This window comes from Perissodus microlepis, chromosome 10 (genome assembly GCF_051167445.1).
Source record: "Perissodus microlepis isolate ML-2025 ecotype Zambia chromosome 10, ASM5116744v1, whole genome shotgun sequence".
NCBI lineage: Eukaryota > Metazoa > Chordata > Actinopteri > Cichliformes > Cichlidae > Perissodus > Perissodus microlepis.
The window spans coordinates 24,867,420-24,881,471 of NC_140470.1; the positions used below are offsets into that span (position 1 = coordinate 24,867,420).

The following is a 14,052-nucleotide window of genomic DNA, read 5'->3' on the forward strand; positions in this document are numbered from 1 at the left end:
CCACATCGCAAAACAATGACATCACTACAATGTTGAACCTGGACCAACGTTACTTTTGTTTATCCAGAAACAACACTAACATGACAATATCAGATCAAACATTAATACATATACTATGTGTATTATGAACTTTCAGACACAACATCTAAACTTAAGGTAGGGGGGCTTTTATGCTCATTTCTGGCCCCTTGTTTCTATTTTTGTACTCTGTTAGCAACAACAACCCTTTTCAAGCTGTTTTATTTAATTATTTATTGATGAAATAGGGCTCGAAAACTTACATTAGGACCATAAACTCCATAGTAAAATGTTTTCTGAAATCAGAGGAGTCGCCTCCTGCTGGCAATAAGAAAGAATGCAGTCGATTTGGCACAAATCATATTAAACACCCAGCTTCTCTCTCTCTTTGTTTGGTTGCCCCTAAACTCCTCCTACATGATCAGACCTTGAGCAGCCAGGTACATCTTGGGCCCCTGAAGGATCTTATTTCATCATCATGGTGCCTAGCAACTACCCACCATCATGCTAAAAGGACCCATATGTAGCATTTAAGTACCTGTAATTCCGTATATTTTATATATAATACCTTAGCAAATATTGCATATAGTAACTTTTGATATATCCAAATTGTGATGTTTGCAGTCTCAATATTACATTACATCATTTGACCAATTAGGCCATTAAGTCATTTGAGTTTACTGTATTTAGGGACTACATCAAAAGTCTAATGCCAAATAGATAACTGTGGAAATTTGTTTTTGTGATATGGGAGTTTCACGCCATGCAGTCCAGCCTACAAAATCACGTTTTTTCCTGTCTGCCAGGATCAGGAAGAGCAGGCTTTCTTTGCTGTGTTTGACGGTCATGGAGGTGTGGATGCTGCCATTTATGCAGCCAATCACCTTCACGTGAACTTAGTCCGGCAGGAATCCTTCAGCCAGGACCCCAGCGAGGCGCTCTGCAGAGCCTTCAAACTCACCGACGAACGCTTTGTGAAGAAGGCCTCGCGAGAGGTAACCACATAATCCAAGGACGAAACCATTTAGTAGTATTTACTGCACAGTATTCCTAAACTATGAAGTACTGTTAAGTTTACTCATGGTGAATGCCACTATTTATTTATTATATTTATGCTATGAGTATAATTCCAACAGCTAGTCCAATTTTAATAAGAATGAGACAGAGGTGTCTTTCTAAACAGCTCAATGTTTTTCTGCTCGTTTCAAAGTATTTGTGGTGATGCAGCTGCTCTTGAGAACACTGTGACATGTGTCTGTCTGGCAGAACCTACGTTGCGGCACAACAGGGGTGGTGACGTTCCTGCGGGGCCGGACGTTGTACGTGGCCTGGCTTGGAGACTCCCAGGTCATTCTGGTCAGGAGAGGGCAGGTGGTGGAGCTGATGAAACCACATAAACCAGACAGAGAGGTGAGATAACTCAGTCTCCTCATACCTCAGACATGATGAGTCCTTTATGAATTTCTCTGTGGATTGTAGAAACTCTGTTAGCAGCCACGCCTACCTGCTGTTCTGACCTTCTGTTTGTGAGGGGCAGTCAATCAGATGTAAACTTGATCAAATAGACAGTGGCCAGGATAAGACAAATAACAATAATTTATCATCTTTAATAAAGAGTTGTTTTATACGTTGGTGCATTTTGACTTAGATGGATTTCAGATTAATCATTTCTGCACTTGCATTATGTAAAGATCCAGTTACTGTGTTGTGTTGATTTAATCGGCACAAGTACTGAAGTGTAAAAACGTTGAGTTTCCATTTTACGGCGTTATGTGGCAAAATATTTATTTTCTCTGAGCAGTTGGCAGGCGGTGAGAACTTTCGTAGATTAATAGTTACAGCCAAAAAAATATTCTGGCACCAATAAACTCAGATAAAACAACACATTGTTAATTTACACTTCTTTTAAAAAAAAATGAGAACAAATGAGATATAATGTGTTATTTAGTGATATTTTAGGGTGATTTCTGCCAAAGTTTTATATTTCACAACCAAATGTGAGAGCAGTATTATACCACCTGCCTGCTGAGTACCTGAACCTGCTGAGTACCTGCACGTCGTAGTCAAACAACTGAACTCCCTTAAAAATCTGTATATAGGAAAACTTGTGCTTCATGAGCTTTCCACTTCCTGTTCATTATTGTAATTCGTCGCAAAATTTCCACTCCATTATTGCTCACCATGTGTTTCTTTGTTTAATTCTGCAACAACAATAGTAACACAGGACACCATCCTCCTTCCTTGCTACATCCCAGCCTGTTTCCAGCATCATTAATCTAGAAACAGCACCAGCATTTCAGATTTTAAGGGCAGAGGCGGGCAAAGCATTGTGCTTTAGTACTGGGCTTTCTGCTGCAGAATGGCAGCACAAGATGATTACAATCATTTTGTGTCTGCAGGATGAGAAGCAGAGGATCGAGGCTCTCGGAGGTTGTGTGATCTGGTTCGGCACGTGGAGGGTCAATGGCAGCTTGTCTGTATCCAGAGCGATAGGTAAACTTTTCATGCACGTTCTTTTTACTGCACATTTCTCATACATTTTTGTAGCTTCATAGATGACCCTTAAACGTGTCACATTGAGTTAATCATAAAGTTTCTCTTTTGAAAAGAGAAATATGTGTGATTGTGGGCAAACTGTGGGCAGGCTGTGGGTGGTACCCTTCTTGAAAACTGCTCATCCAAAAAGAACGACAGAAGTCATTTGCTACAGAAAAGACAAAAAACGAATATAAAATGACATTAAAACACATCCGTAAAAGCATATCCAAGTTTAGCAGCTTACACGTTTACCTGGCAAGGAAAAGACTCCCCGGTTCAGTCCGAGGAATACAGACAAATCCCTTTGAGGTTTTGAGTCAGGAAGTAAAAAAATCTACCAATCAAATATGCAGAGCTACCTTTTGTGGTGACCCTTTGTGAATAAGGGAGCAGCCAAAAGTAGCTTCCTTACAGAAAAATTGATCCAGCTATCTAGAGGGAAAGGAAAAGTTGTGCCTAACCCTAATGTATCGTTTCACTCTTATTTTTTTCACATCCCTTCAAGAACTAACACGAGAGTTAAACATTTCCTTTAAGGTTAAAGTTACAATGTAACCCTAAAACAGAGTTAGATTTAAGGTAGGGTGTTAAATGTAAGAGTAAGGCAGCGATCACTCTAATAGAGAACAACTTTAACACCCCCCCACCTACCCACCCCAACATTTAAAGCAGCACATGTACACATGCTAATCCCACTATTAGCAGTTATTATAAATATAATGTTATTATTTTAAATAATTTCCTACTAGATTCCTTTTCCTGATTCATGAGATGTTCCTGGATGTTTTTACCTTAGTCTGAGCAGATCCTCACAGATTAAACTGTTACCTGTGTTGACAGGTGACTCGGAGCACAAACCCTACATCTGTGGCGACGCAGACCATGGCATCTTCCCATTGGATGGTTCAGAAGACTACCTGATTCTGGCCTGCGATGGCTTCTGGGACACGGTGAATCCAGATGAGGCGGTGCGCGTGGTCAGTGATCATCTCCAGGAGAACGCTGGAGACACCACCATGGTAGCTCATAAGCTGGTGGCCTCAGCCCGGGATGCGGGCTCTAGCGATAATATCACTGTCATAGTGGTCTTCTTGCGGGACCCTCGCTCGCCACTGCCCACCAGCACCGAGGAGGAGGAGGAGGGTGTGGTGGAGGGAGAGGTGGCGGACGAGGAGGAGGTAGCAGAGGTGGAGGAGGAGGAGCAAGAAGAGGAGGAGCAGGAGGAGGAAGATGAAGCGGTCAGGGTAGAGCGTGACGGCGGAGAGGGAGGAAGCAATGCGGACAATGGGGGGAAGAGCCGTGGAGGCTGGCCCCTGCAGCAGTGCTCAGCACCCGCTGACCTTGGCTACGAAGACCGAACTGACTCGTTCACGGACAGAACTAGCCTCAGCCTGCTGGGGCCGGCGCTGGAGGGCCGCATCTCGCTGACCCGCGGCTCTTTCGGCCTTAGCCCCGACCTCTTCGCCGCCTCTCACATCTTCCGAGAACGCGCACTGAGGCGCAGGTCCTGTGTCCCTCTTCAGGAGTCCAGCATCTCTAGCTTCACGGACCCACTGTGGCCCCACACAGCCATGCTGTTAGGCCAGGCAGTGAGGCGAAGCCGCAAGCTCGGTTATGGTAGTCGCCGGTGGGGGCGGAGGTTGCCAAGCAGATCCAGGGAGCTGCTAGGCCTGTTACCATCTGGCCCCCTGCTGCCCCACATGCAGCGCTACTCCAACCGGAAATCCGGAGTGGCAGTGCCTCAACTGCCCCATGATGCCACCATCTGAAGAGGTGACCCAGACCAAACCATCTCCTTCAACCCTCCTTCCTGCCCCGCAGTCCACCCATCCACCTTTGCCTTCAACAACACGTCAACATGTCTTTCTTTGATAGTTGGTAGTTGTAGCTCCTGCAGTTGTTATGTGATTATTGAATCTCTGTCAGAGGAGTGGTGCTCTCTGTCCTAAGCTGAAATGTTTCCAATTCTAAGCTGGCCCATTAACACAAGCCCCACTCCTCAATGCTGTAGGTAAAGCTCATAACTGCATTCTCCATTGGGACCACTGACCAGTCAAAATGAAGCCAGAGCTGGAAGTGCAGGTTGATAAGATGTGTTCAGACTGAAGGACACAGCTTACCGTAGGCACCTTACATAAAGTTTAGGTCTGAGTATTTCATTAACGAGGATATAAGTGAAGATTTAAAGGCAAATAACAGAAAGAACTGGACACCAGAAACATTTAGAAGCAGTTTTGTTGATGAGAAACATATTCAGTCTGAACACATTTAAGATTAATTTATGTGCTTGGTCGCTCTACAGACTATTTTGAAGAGACCATTTTAAAAAGAAAGAAGATGCAACACAGAAAAGATTAAATCTGGTACTTGAAGAAGGAAAAAATGAGGATGAAATAAAGAAAAAATTGCTCGGCTTGGTCAAAAGTATGTGGACAAAAGTATCATGTACTGCAGGGATCTGATCCCTTTTAGCCATCTTTACCATCATTTCTTGTTACTCTCTTGTTACAATATATAAAATGTATAAGCCACCACCAAACTACTTTTGCTGGTTTGCTCATTCACACAAAGTGGACAGACGAGGGTGGGGGGTGGGGGTGGGGAGTCAAATCTATCTCCGTAGCTCTAACTGAACTTCAGTGTAATCATCCACACACATTTTTTTAAAATTCTGCATCTCACTGTGCAGTCATACCCAGGTATAAATGCACGGCGAGGTGTCACATATCATCTTTTCTTCTGAGTAAGCTACTGAGAATGTCGAGCGACCCAGCATTAAATTAAGCTCTAATAGCGCAGTCTGCCTCTCTGTCTCCTCAACAATCCCTCGGTGGCAGATGAATAACATTCGTAAGCGGAGGCCGGAACAATTGTTGCTCCTGGTTTCTCGGACTGGAAGCACACACTGTTCTGCCCCTTCCAATTCAGTCAATGACCCAGCCATTATCCAGCCACATTTGTCTACAGATAAAAGCACTTAGCACCGGATTATAAAAGATTAGCAGTCACTTACCTGAATAAATTCTTCATGTAGTCCATGTAGTCCAGATGGTGATATGCTCCTGAGATAATGGGGTTTTTAGAGCGGGTTTAAAAAAAACTATTTCATCATAGTTTTGGTTGTTTTTGTTTTTTACAGAAAACCCAGTGAACAAAAGCATTTTTCCCACAGGTATTCCATACCTTCCATATTACTGAGTTACTGAGCTCCATGTCCTTTATACACCCGGTCACTCATTGTTTCATATCACCATTAAAGCCAAGTCTGGCTTGTGCGTTCAGCCCAGTCATATCACGAGGCTCTAACAGCAAAAGAGATTAACATTTTTATTTTGCCAAAAAGAAAGTATGATACCACTCTCACATCTGTCTGATAAATATGAAGCTATTACCAGCAGCTGATTGGCTCAGCTTACTGATGCTTACTTATGGATAACACCAATATCTATCACCGCTATGTCTATCAAGATAGGAGGACCATGCAGTATTTTCCAGCTGTATTATTTATTAATTCAGAGAAACAGGAAATTTTCTAAAAGTTTTTAATAACGTGGGGTCTGATACAAGTTTTTCTAGACTGTAACATTAATATTTTGCTACCTTTCGGCAGACTATTATGTTACTACCCAACAAACATATTACATAATTCCACGTTGTTACATTTTGTCATAAGAACTTGGTAAGTTTGTATGCTTCTCTTGTAGCAAAATAACCAGACTATTTTGCAACGTTGTAGTAACATTATAGAAAAATGTGGAGGTGATGTCATACATGTGAGGTACATTATAATGTTTTATAATGCCGCTTTGACTGGGCTTTCTCTTTTATGTTAGTATTATGTCATTTTTAAATGTTGAGCAAATGTAAGAGACCAGGAAGAGGCGTTGCCGCTACACTGCCCCAAACTGATTTTGTTGTAGGGTACCTGCTTCCAGTCTTCAAGCTAAGCTAAGCTAATTGACATCTGGTTTGCAGTGGCTTCTTGTTTAACTAAGTGTACAGATGTGGGAGTGGTTTCAACTTGTCATGAAGAAAGCGACCCAGCCAGTGTCCCCAAAACTTAGGAGCCTAAGAGACAGCTATCAAAATGTAAATAAAGAATCACTGCATAACAGTATATCATCGACATTACATAGTGCAGCTACTACTGTGCATTCACATCCTCCTTAGGTGGTCCCAGTTGGGAAAATTGTTCTTCCGACTTCCGCTGTTCATGTAGCCTATAGCATTTAATGTGAAAACAACATGAGTGCTACAAAGAAGACATGTTGTATTTTCTTACTAAGTGCTTTAAAAAGTACACACATATTCATAGCTATAATGAATTAATATGGATTTACCTGACTTGTTATCCAAAGTTATGGCAAATTAAAGAAAACATTTCCAAAATTAATTTTCATCACAAATGTGTATGAAAATGTGAATTTGCACCACTAATCAAAGATTTCTCAGTATAAGCCAAACACTTTGTTTCATTTGTCTCGTAGCAACATTTTTGCAGACATTCAGAGTTGTTGTAACTTCAGGGCATGTTTTGCAGTTGGTAGCTAATTTTTCCAATTCCTTTCAACACCACATGAATAGACAAATAGCTGCCACTGTCAGAGAAATCCACTGTGGCTGACTCCCATGGCTTCACAGAGCCTTTATAATTGGATCTGATCTAGATTCTGCAATGGAGAGGCCCTCTGTGCTGTCCAACAGGCTCACTTCAGGTATCTTATCAGGCCATAGAAATCTTCAGTTTTTATACCACTTTGCCTGAATAGATATTCCTCCCATTTATGTTTGTTTTTTCATGTCTTATCCCAAATATCCACTCAGTACAGATCCTATAAACAATAATTCATAATCATAAATACCAAGGAACCATGTAGCCATCAAACAATAATCCTCTGACTGACTTTATGTGATAATACTACAAAGACAGTTTTTTTCATATTGGACTCATTAATCCCTTTCTAATGACACTAATAACACTTAAACCCAATCTAATCTCACTTTGCATTAAATATATTACCTTTTGTATTCACCATACTCTATGGCTATAATCTAATGATACTGAAAATTTACTCTGAAAAATATTTACCTTTATACAGAAGCGTGCACTAATCTGATTCCTGGCCAACAAACTTTAGTTCAAACAATAGCTGTGGTTAGTATTTTTATGGGGTCATTCAATTTTGAAACAAAAACCTTGTAAAAGGTTCTCAAATATACCCTCATAACTAGCTAAAAACAAGAAGGTTACCATCCTCTACAGCTACTGAGAATGCTAACTTTTTCACAAAAGAAAATAATTTTTGTACTGAGGGCAAAGTTAATTAGCTCCAACAAAAACCCTGTAAAGCGTTAAAAGTAAAAGGTATTTTGATGCAACCCTCTTTAAAGCTTGGGGAAAACAACACATGGAAGCAGTATAAATCCTATCTGACATTCAGCTGTTAATATTGGACTTTTAATGTCAGCCCACATGAGAGAAGGCTCGGATCAGGACTAACCAGTGTTTGGTGATTTTAATGTTTTTAGTGGCCGTGTTTTAAGACCACTCAGCAAAGACTTTAAAGGGGGCTAAAGTAGGTATTTATTTTGAATCATTATCTAAATTATCTTAAGACATTAAAAATCACCTGTAAAACCTGATTTTAAAAAAACTTTAAAAAGTTTGTTGATTTTTGCCACAAAAATGGGATTTTTGTTCTCCATTAGCCACCATTGTTTCTGTTTCTCCCACATACTCTGGATTAATTTAGTGCCATCTGTCTCTTAGTCTGCTTTAATACTAGTAAACTAGTTATCCAGCTGAGCAGATATATAAAAAAGGTGGCGCACCTATATATTTTTTACATATTCGCCATGCTTTATTTGTTATTAAAGTCCAACTTCAAATCCAGATTATCAAGGGTAACCAAACGAAACAACAATAGCCACCGAGATTGCAGCTATTTAATGAGGTTACAATACGAGCTAATGCACAGACAATATAAAAGATGGATGTAGCCACCATGACGTTACGAAGCCTTAGGCGGAACTTTTTCAGTGTTTTGAAACTCGATGCGACAACTGATCAATCAGAACTTGTTAGCCAGTGAGTATACCCTGGATAATTCTCCTTTCTGACAATTAACAAAGTGGACCTGACGGTTTATTTGATATGACCTGAAACTCTGAGCTATATTTTTCCATAGGCTTCTCTAGGGCCAGAAGTCCTTTTGCAGCCAGAGAAGTCACCTCCTGGTGCCCTTTAAAAAAAAAAGTGTATGTTGAAGGCACTTCTATACTGGCTTCAGTTTTCAGGCCTGGAAGCTACACCCATTTTTTCATTGTCTATGCTAGCATACAGAAGCCCATTTTGAAGATGTCAGCCACCTGTACCCCCTCTTCCAACCCTCCAGCCTGTGAGTCCATGCACTGGTCCAAGAGGCCTGCTCACCATGGGATTACTTACCTTTGTTTCTTGTGTTTTGAGGTTTGAAAAGGCTAAAAAATCTGGCTGCTACACTTTTGTGTGGACATATTAATTCTTCCTGTAACACTGTACCTCCACTCTTTCCAAATGTTAGTGATAACCTGGATCTGTAAACAGTTCATCCACTTTCACTGGCTGACAAAACACCCAGCATCACTAACCCTGTTGCTGTTGTCTCCTGTAACCATCCTGTGGACTGAATAGTGACGAGCATGAGCAGAATGTACCTCATGTCCCAGAATGTCCTGACAGACTTGGTGAAGAGGGTCAACATGAGGTGTTTTTCTTTGTTTTGTTTTTTTGTGAGGGTAAGAATAGTTTTTTGAGGAATGTACCGTCCAGACACTCAACAAACTACAGCCACTGGATCGCTTTTTGTGGGACTGTATCTGCAGTGTTTGTCTCCAGAAGCGGGAAGACGATAGGCAACCAAGGAAATCAAGTCATTATAAAAAAATCACTTAGGAATGGATGTGTGTATATTATGAGTAATGTGAGTTAATTGGGTGCTGGAGGAGTGTACATATAATAATTCTGTCTTGTAAATCAATGGTTTTAGTCCATCAGCTGGTGAGATATCTACTTGAAAAAGTCAGACGGTCTGAATCTCACTGAGGTGGCGGTGAGGAGATGAGTGTTGTCCGATTGTGGCCTCGCTGCTGTTTCATCCTCATCCCGCTCTCTATTTCCCAGATGAGAATAGTAATCTGGGGAAAACATACATTAAATTATTGGCTTAATCTTCTGCAATAGCTTTGATTTTTTTTATTAGTATCAGCCTTAAAAAATGCCAGTCATATCAGTAGGTTTGCATTACAAACACAACCATTTTAGCTCAAAGATTAGAGCTTTCACAAAGCCTCGAACTCCGGGGAAGCAGAGCCGCCATCGGGTGACAGAGTCTTGTTATAATGATAGACATATGACAATGTTGGAAATACATTACAGGGTTACCTTGGCAACTGGAGCTTGGACTATCCACCAGCTGTTAGCTAAAAAGGCATGGGTGTGCGTCCACAAGCGACTCGCCTATAATTCCCGGCCAAAATCCTGCAAATGCATTGACAGGTTCCCAGATTATTGCCGAACATCTCTGATCCAAATTATGTCACTAACACCAAAAGGCAGCGTCCATTTCTATGATATTTTGTTTACTGCAGGGGAGCACAGGGGAGCAGTGGTGCAGCACAATGAGACAGTCCTGGGTTCAAGCCCATGAGCCGGCTTGGGTTTTCTCTGTGCCTCAGCTTCCCGTCACAAAGACATGTACGTTAGGTTAATAAACTATCTGTCAGGGTGTACCCTGCTTCTCACCATGATGGCTGGGATTGGCTCCGGTCCCACTGTGTGACACTGAATTGGATAAGTGGAAGATGGACAGATGGGTGGTAGTGATAGAGGGGAAATCATGGGTCCACCAAAGTTGTTAGGGTTCATCCTCTGGAAAGCATGAATTTCTGAACAAACTGGGGAAAAATAGCAGTAATACTATCAGTGATCAGTTGTTAGTCAAAATACAAATGCATGGAAGTGATGCAATGGTCTGTAACCATAACTGTACAAGACCATACAAAAAGGAACAATCGCACCATTATTCACTACTTAATGATTTTTGCATTAAAGCAATGGTCCAGATATTCTGAATTAATAACTCCTAGGAGAGACTCGAAAAATTCATTTTATTTACATTCATTTCTCTAATGCTTAGTTTAATACAGTTTTACTTTGGTTTAGGGTTGAAATATTGGACTATGGTGGCATATCTGTCTCTTGAGTGAGCCGCTCACAGCCTGAATACATTTCAGATGCATTATTTTAGATCCTGAAGCCATATCTGTTCAAGCGGAGAAACACTAAATATCCAGCAAACACACAGTCTGCACCGTCTACTCCAACATAAAACTGTATTACATTAAGTTTGATGGTTTTTCATTAGAACGAGATCTCCTTTGATGTTAAAGAGGTTTTGATATTTGGTGGCAGTTCTGCTCTGCTATAGGAAACCGCTGTGTGCACACTGACACTCTGAAGCTCGTTTTAGTCGTGCCCACTCCAGCTTTGCAGTGCAGTTGTAGTTTTCGGTGTCCTGTTGTTCAGTTTTTCAAACCGTGACAGCTCTCAGTGATCAGGAATCCCCGTTGGCTGCATTCATGTGAATACAGTGTTACCCATCATACTGAAAAACCACAGAAGTTGTCACTGTATAAGCAAAGAAAGCATTTGCCATCATTTCCTGTGGTAAATCCTCCACCTTAGATTGAGAAACCCTACACTCCCCAACCCGCTCACACTCTGCTTGCTCTTAATAAGTTCCTCCAAGTCGGACGTGTCCCCGCTCTCATGATGAAAGCAAGCAGAGGCTCGGCTCTGCTCTCCCATGATCACCGTCCAACTATAGGGCCCTCTGTGAATCTGCACTGTGTCTATGTACACAAAAGCTTTTTCTTTTACTCTGTAAGCAATAATGACATTGCATTAAAGGCTCTCTGTGGGTTTGTCTTCTGCTGAAGGATGCAACAAAATACAGTTGTGTTAAGCCATACTTGAAAGGGCATAATGGGCGAGTCCATGAAGTCCGTTTCCCATTCATTTTATCTGCAGATGAGTCCTAATATGTCTCAGATCAGCTTTAGCATTAGATAGAAGAATGAATGTGAAGCTTTCTTCTATAAAAACAAAAAAAAGGAGCTGGGATAAAAGAGGCAGGATGTTTAAACTTGTATAAGCCATCTGTGTGCGTTAGAAAAGGAGTCCGGACTTCTGAGACCTATGCACTGCTCAAATGTAGACCAGTGGGTATGTGGTGAGTTGGGAGTAGGGCTGAGAGTGAGAGCCTCTCCCCTTCTTGTCCTCCAGGCTTGAAGACAAACCCCATGATTGGCTCTTCTTCAACATGCAGGTTAGGTAAAGAAAAAATGATAATAATAATAAAAAAAAAAATGTAAAACACACACTGAGTACCTGTATTATCTGTGTTCCTGTAGTATATAAATATGTGTATTGTAACTGGTGACTAATTATGTATATAAAGATTAGACCAAGTCTCTGGCTGATGCTTTTTCTTTAACTGTGACTGTCTGACATCGCATAAAAGACTGTCGGCTGATGCATTCTCATTTAATTTATTGAATCTAATAGCTGTGAAGCATTTGCATCAATAGGACCGTCTGCAGGCATGTTTTTGGGAATAAATGTGAACATTTGGCATTATCAACTACCTACAAAATATTGCTATTTAAGTAATTATTATATAATTCTTTCTTTGCCTTCATTTTTTCACATTTTGTCTGTTTTGGCCCACCAGAAAAACCACCAGGTTTAAAAATAAATCTATAGAAGATACTTTCATTGGTAATTAGACACATAACAGGTTTATAGATTCACTAACTGATCAAATTTTATTATTATATGATGCTTAAAACATTATACCCAGCCCAAATGGGCTCACAAGACACCTATAATAATTAACCAGAACTAGAGTATCACAATAACCTATAAGTTGCCCTGTAAACAACCTTGAATCAAAACATTTCTGGGTTTAAAGATTTTAACAAAAATTAAATAAATGAGAACGGCACAAAATAAAGTTTAATTCATGCGCAGCTTCTTATTCACATAATTCACACAGCTTGTCGTCCTCCTTGATGGTCCTGTCTTCTAAAATATATTTAGCTGCTGCAAACAGAAGTCAAAGACCTTCGACTTCATGTCAGGTTTGTGAAATTTGAATATATTCAATTCAATTCAATTCAATTTTTATTTATATAGCGCCAAATCACAACAAAAGTCGCCTCAAGGCGCTTTATAGGTACAGAGAAAAACCCAACAATCATATGACCCCCTATGAGCAAGCACTTTGGCGACAGTGGGAAGGAAAAACTCCCTTTTAACAGGAAGAAACCTCCGGCAGAACCAGGCTCAGGGAGGGGCGGCCATCTGCTGCGACCAGTTGGGGTGAGAGAAGGAAAACAAGGATAAAGACATGCTGTGGAAGAGAGACAGAGATTAATAACAGATATGATTTAATGCAGAGAGGTCTATTAACACATAGTGAGTGAGAAAGGTGACTGGAAAGGAAAAACTCAATGCATCATGGGAATTCCCGGCAGCCTACGTCTATTGCAGCATAACTAAGGGAGGATTCAGGGTCACCTGGTCCAGCCCTAACTATATGCTTTAGCAAAAAGGAAAGTTTTAAGCCTAATCTTAAAAGTAGAAATAGTGTCTGTCTCCCGAATCCAAACTGGAAGCTGGTTCCACAGAAGAGGGGCCTGAAAACTGAAGGCTCTCCCTCCCATTCTACTTTTAAATACTCTAGGAACAACAAGTAGGCCTGCAGTGCAAGAGCGAAGTGCTCTAATAGGGTGATATGGTACTACAAGGTTATTAAAATAAGATGGGGCCTGATTATTTAAGACCTTGTATGTGAGGAGCAGAAATTCAATTCTGGATTTAACAGGAAGCCAATGAAGGGAAGCCAAAACAGGAGAAATATGCTCTCTCTTTCTAGTCCCTGTCAGTACTCTTGCTGCAGCATTTTGGATTAACTGAAGGATTTTCAGCGAGTTTTTTGGACATCCTGATAATAATGAATTACAGTAGTCCAGCATGGAAGTAATAAATGCATGAACTAGATTTTCAGTGTCACTCTGAGACAGGATATTTCTAACTTTAGAGATGTTGCACAAATGGAAGAAAGCAGTCTTACATATTTGTTTAATATGTGCGTTGAAGGACATGTCCTGGTCAAAAATGACTCCAAGGTTCCTCACAGTGGAGGCCAAGGTAATGCCATCCAGAGTAAGAATCTGCTTAGATACCATATTTCTAAGATTTTCAGGGCCGAGTACAATAACCTCAGTTTTATCTGAAATAAGAAGCAGAAAGTTAGCGGCCATCCAGGTCTTTATGTCTTTAAGACATTCCTGCAGTTTAACTAAATGGTGTGTGTTATCTGGCTTCATGGACAGATAGAGCTGGGTGTCATCTGCATAGCAAGGAAAATGTATGCTATGTCTTCTAATGAT

At 40.9% G+C, this 14,052-nt stretch overlaps 1 protein-coding gene across 3 annotated transcripts in view; it reads left to right on the top strand.

The window, feature by feature from the left end:
* Positions 1–12,067, top strand: part of ppm1e (protein phosphatase, Mg2+/Mn2+ dependent, 1E) — a 62,008-nt gene extending 49,941 nt beyond the window's left edge. For all 3 annotated transcript variants that reach the window (XM_084940799.1, XM_084940798.1, XM_084940797.1), the window contains exons 5-8: positions 825–1,013; positions 1,285–1,428; positions 2,418–2,511; positions 3,397–12,067. In XM_084940799.1, coding sequence (XP_084796925.1) covers positions 825–1,013; positions 1,285–1,428; positions 2,418–2,511; positions 3,397–4,325 — 1,356 coding nt within the window. In that variant the 3' untranslated portion in view covers positions 4,326–12,067. The remainder of the gene's footprint in view (positions 1–824; positions 1,014–1,284; positions 1,429–2,417; positions 2,512–3,396) is intronic.
* The last annotated feature ends 1,985 nt before the right edge of the window (positions 12,068–14,052 follow it).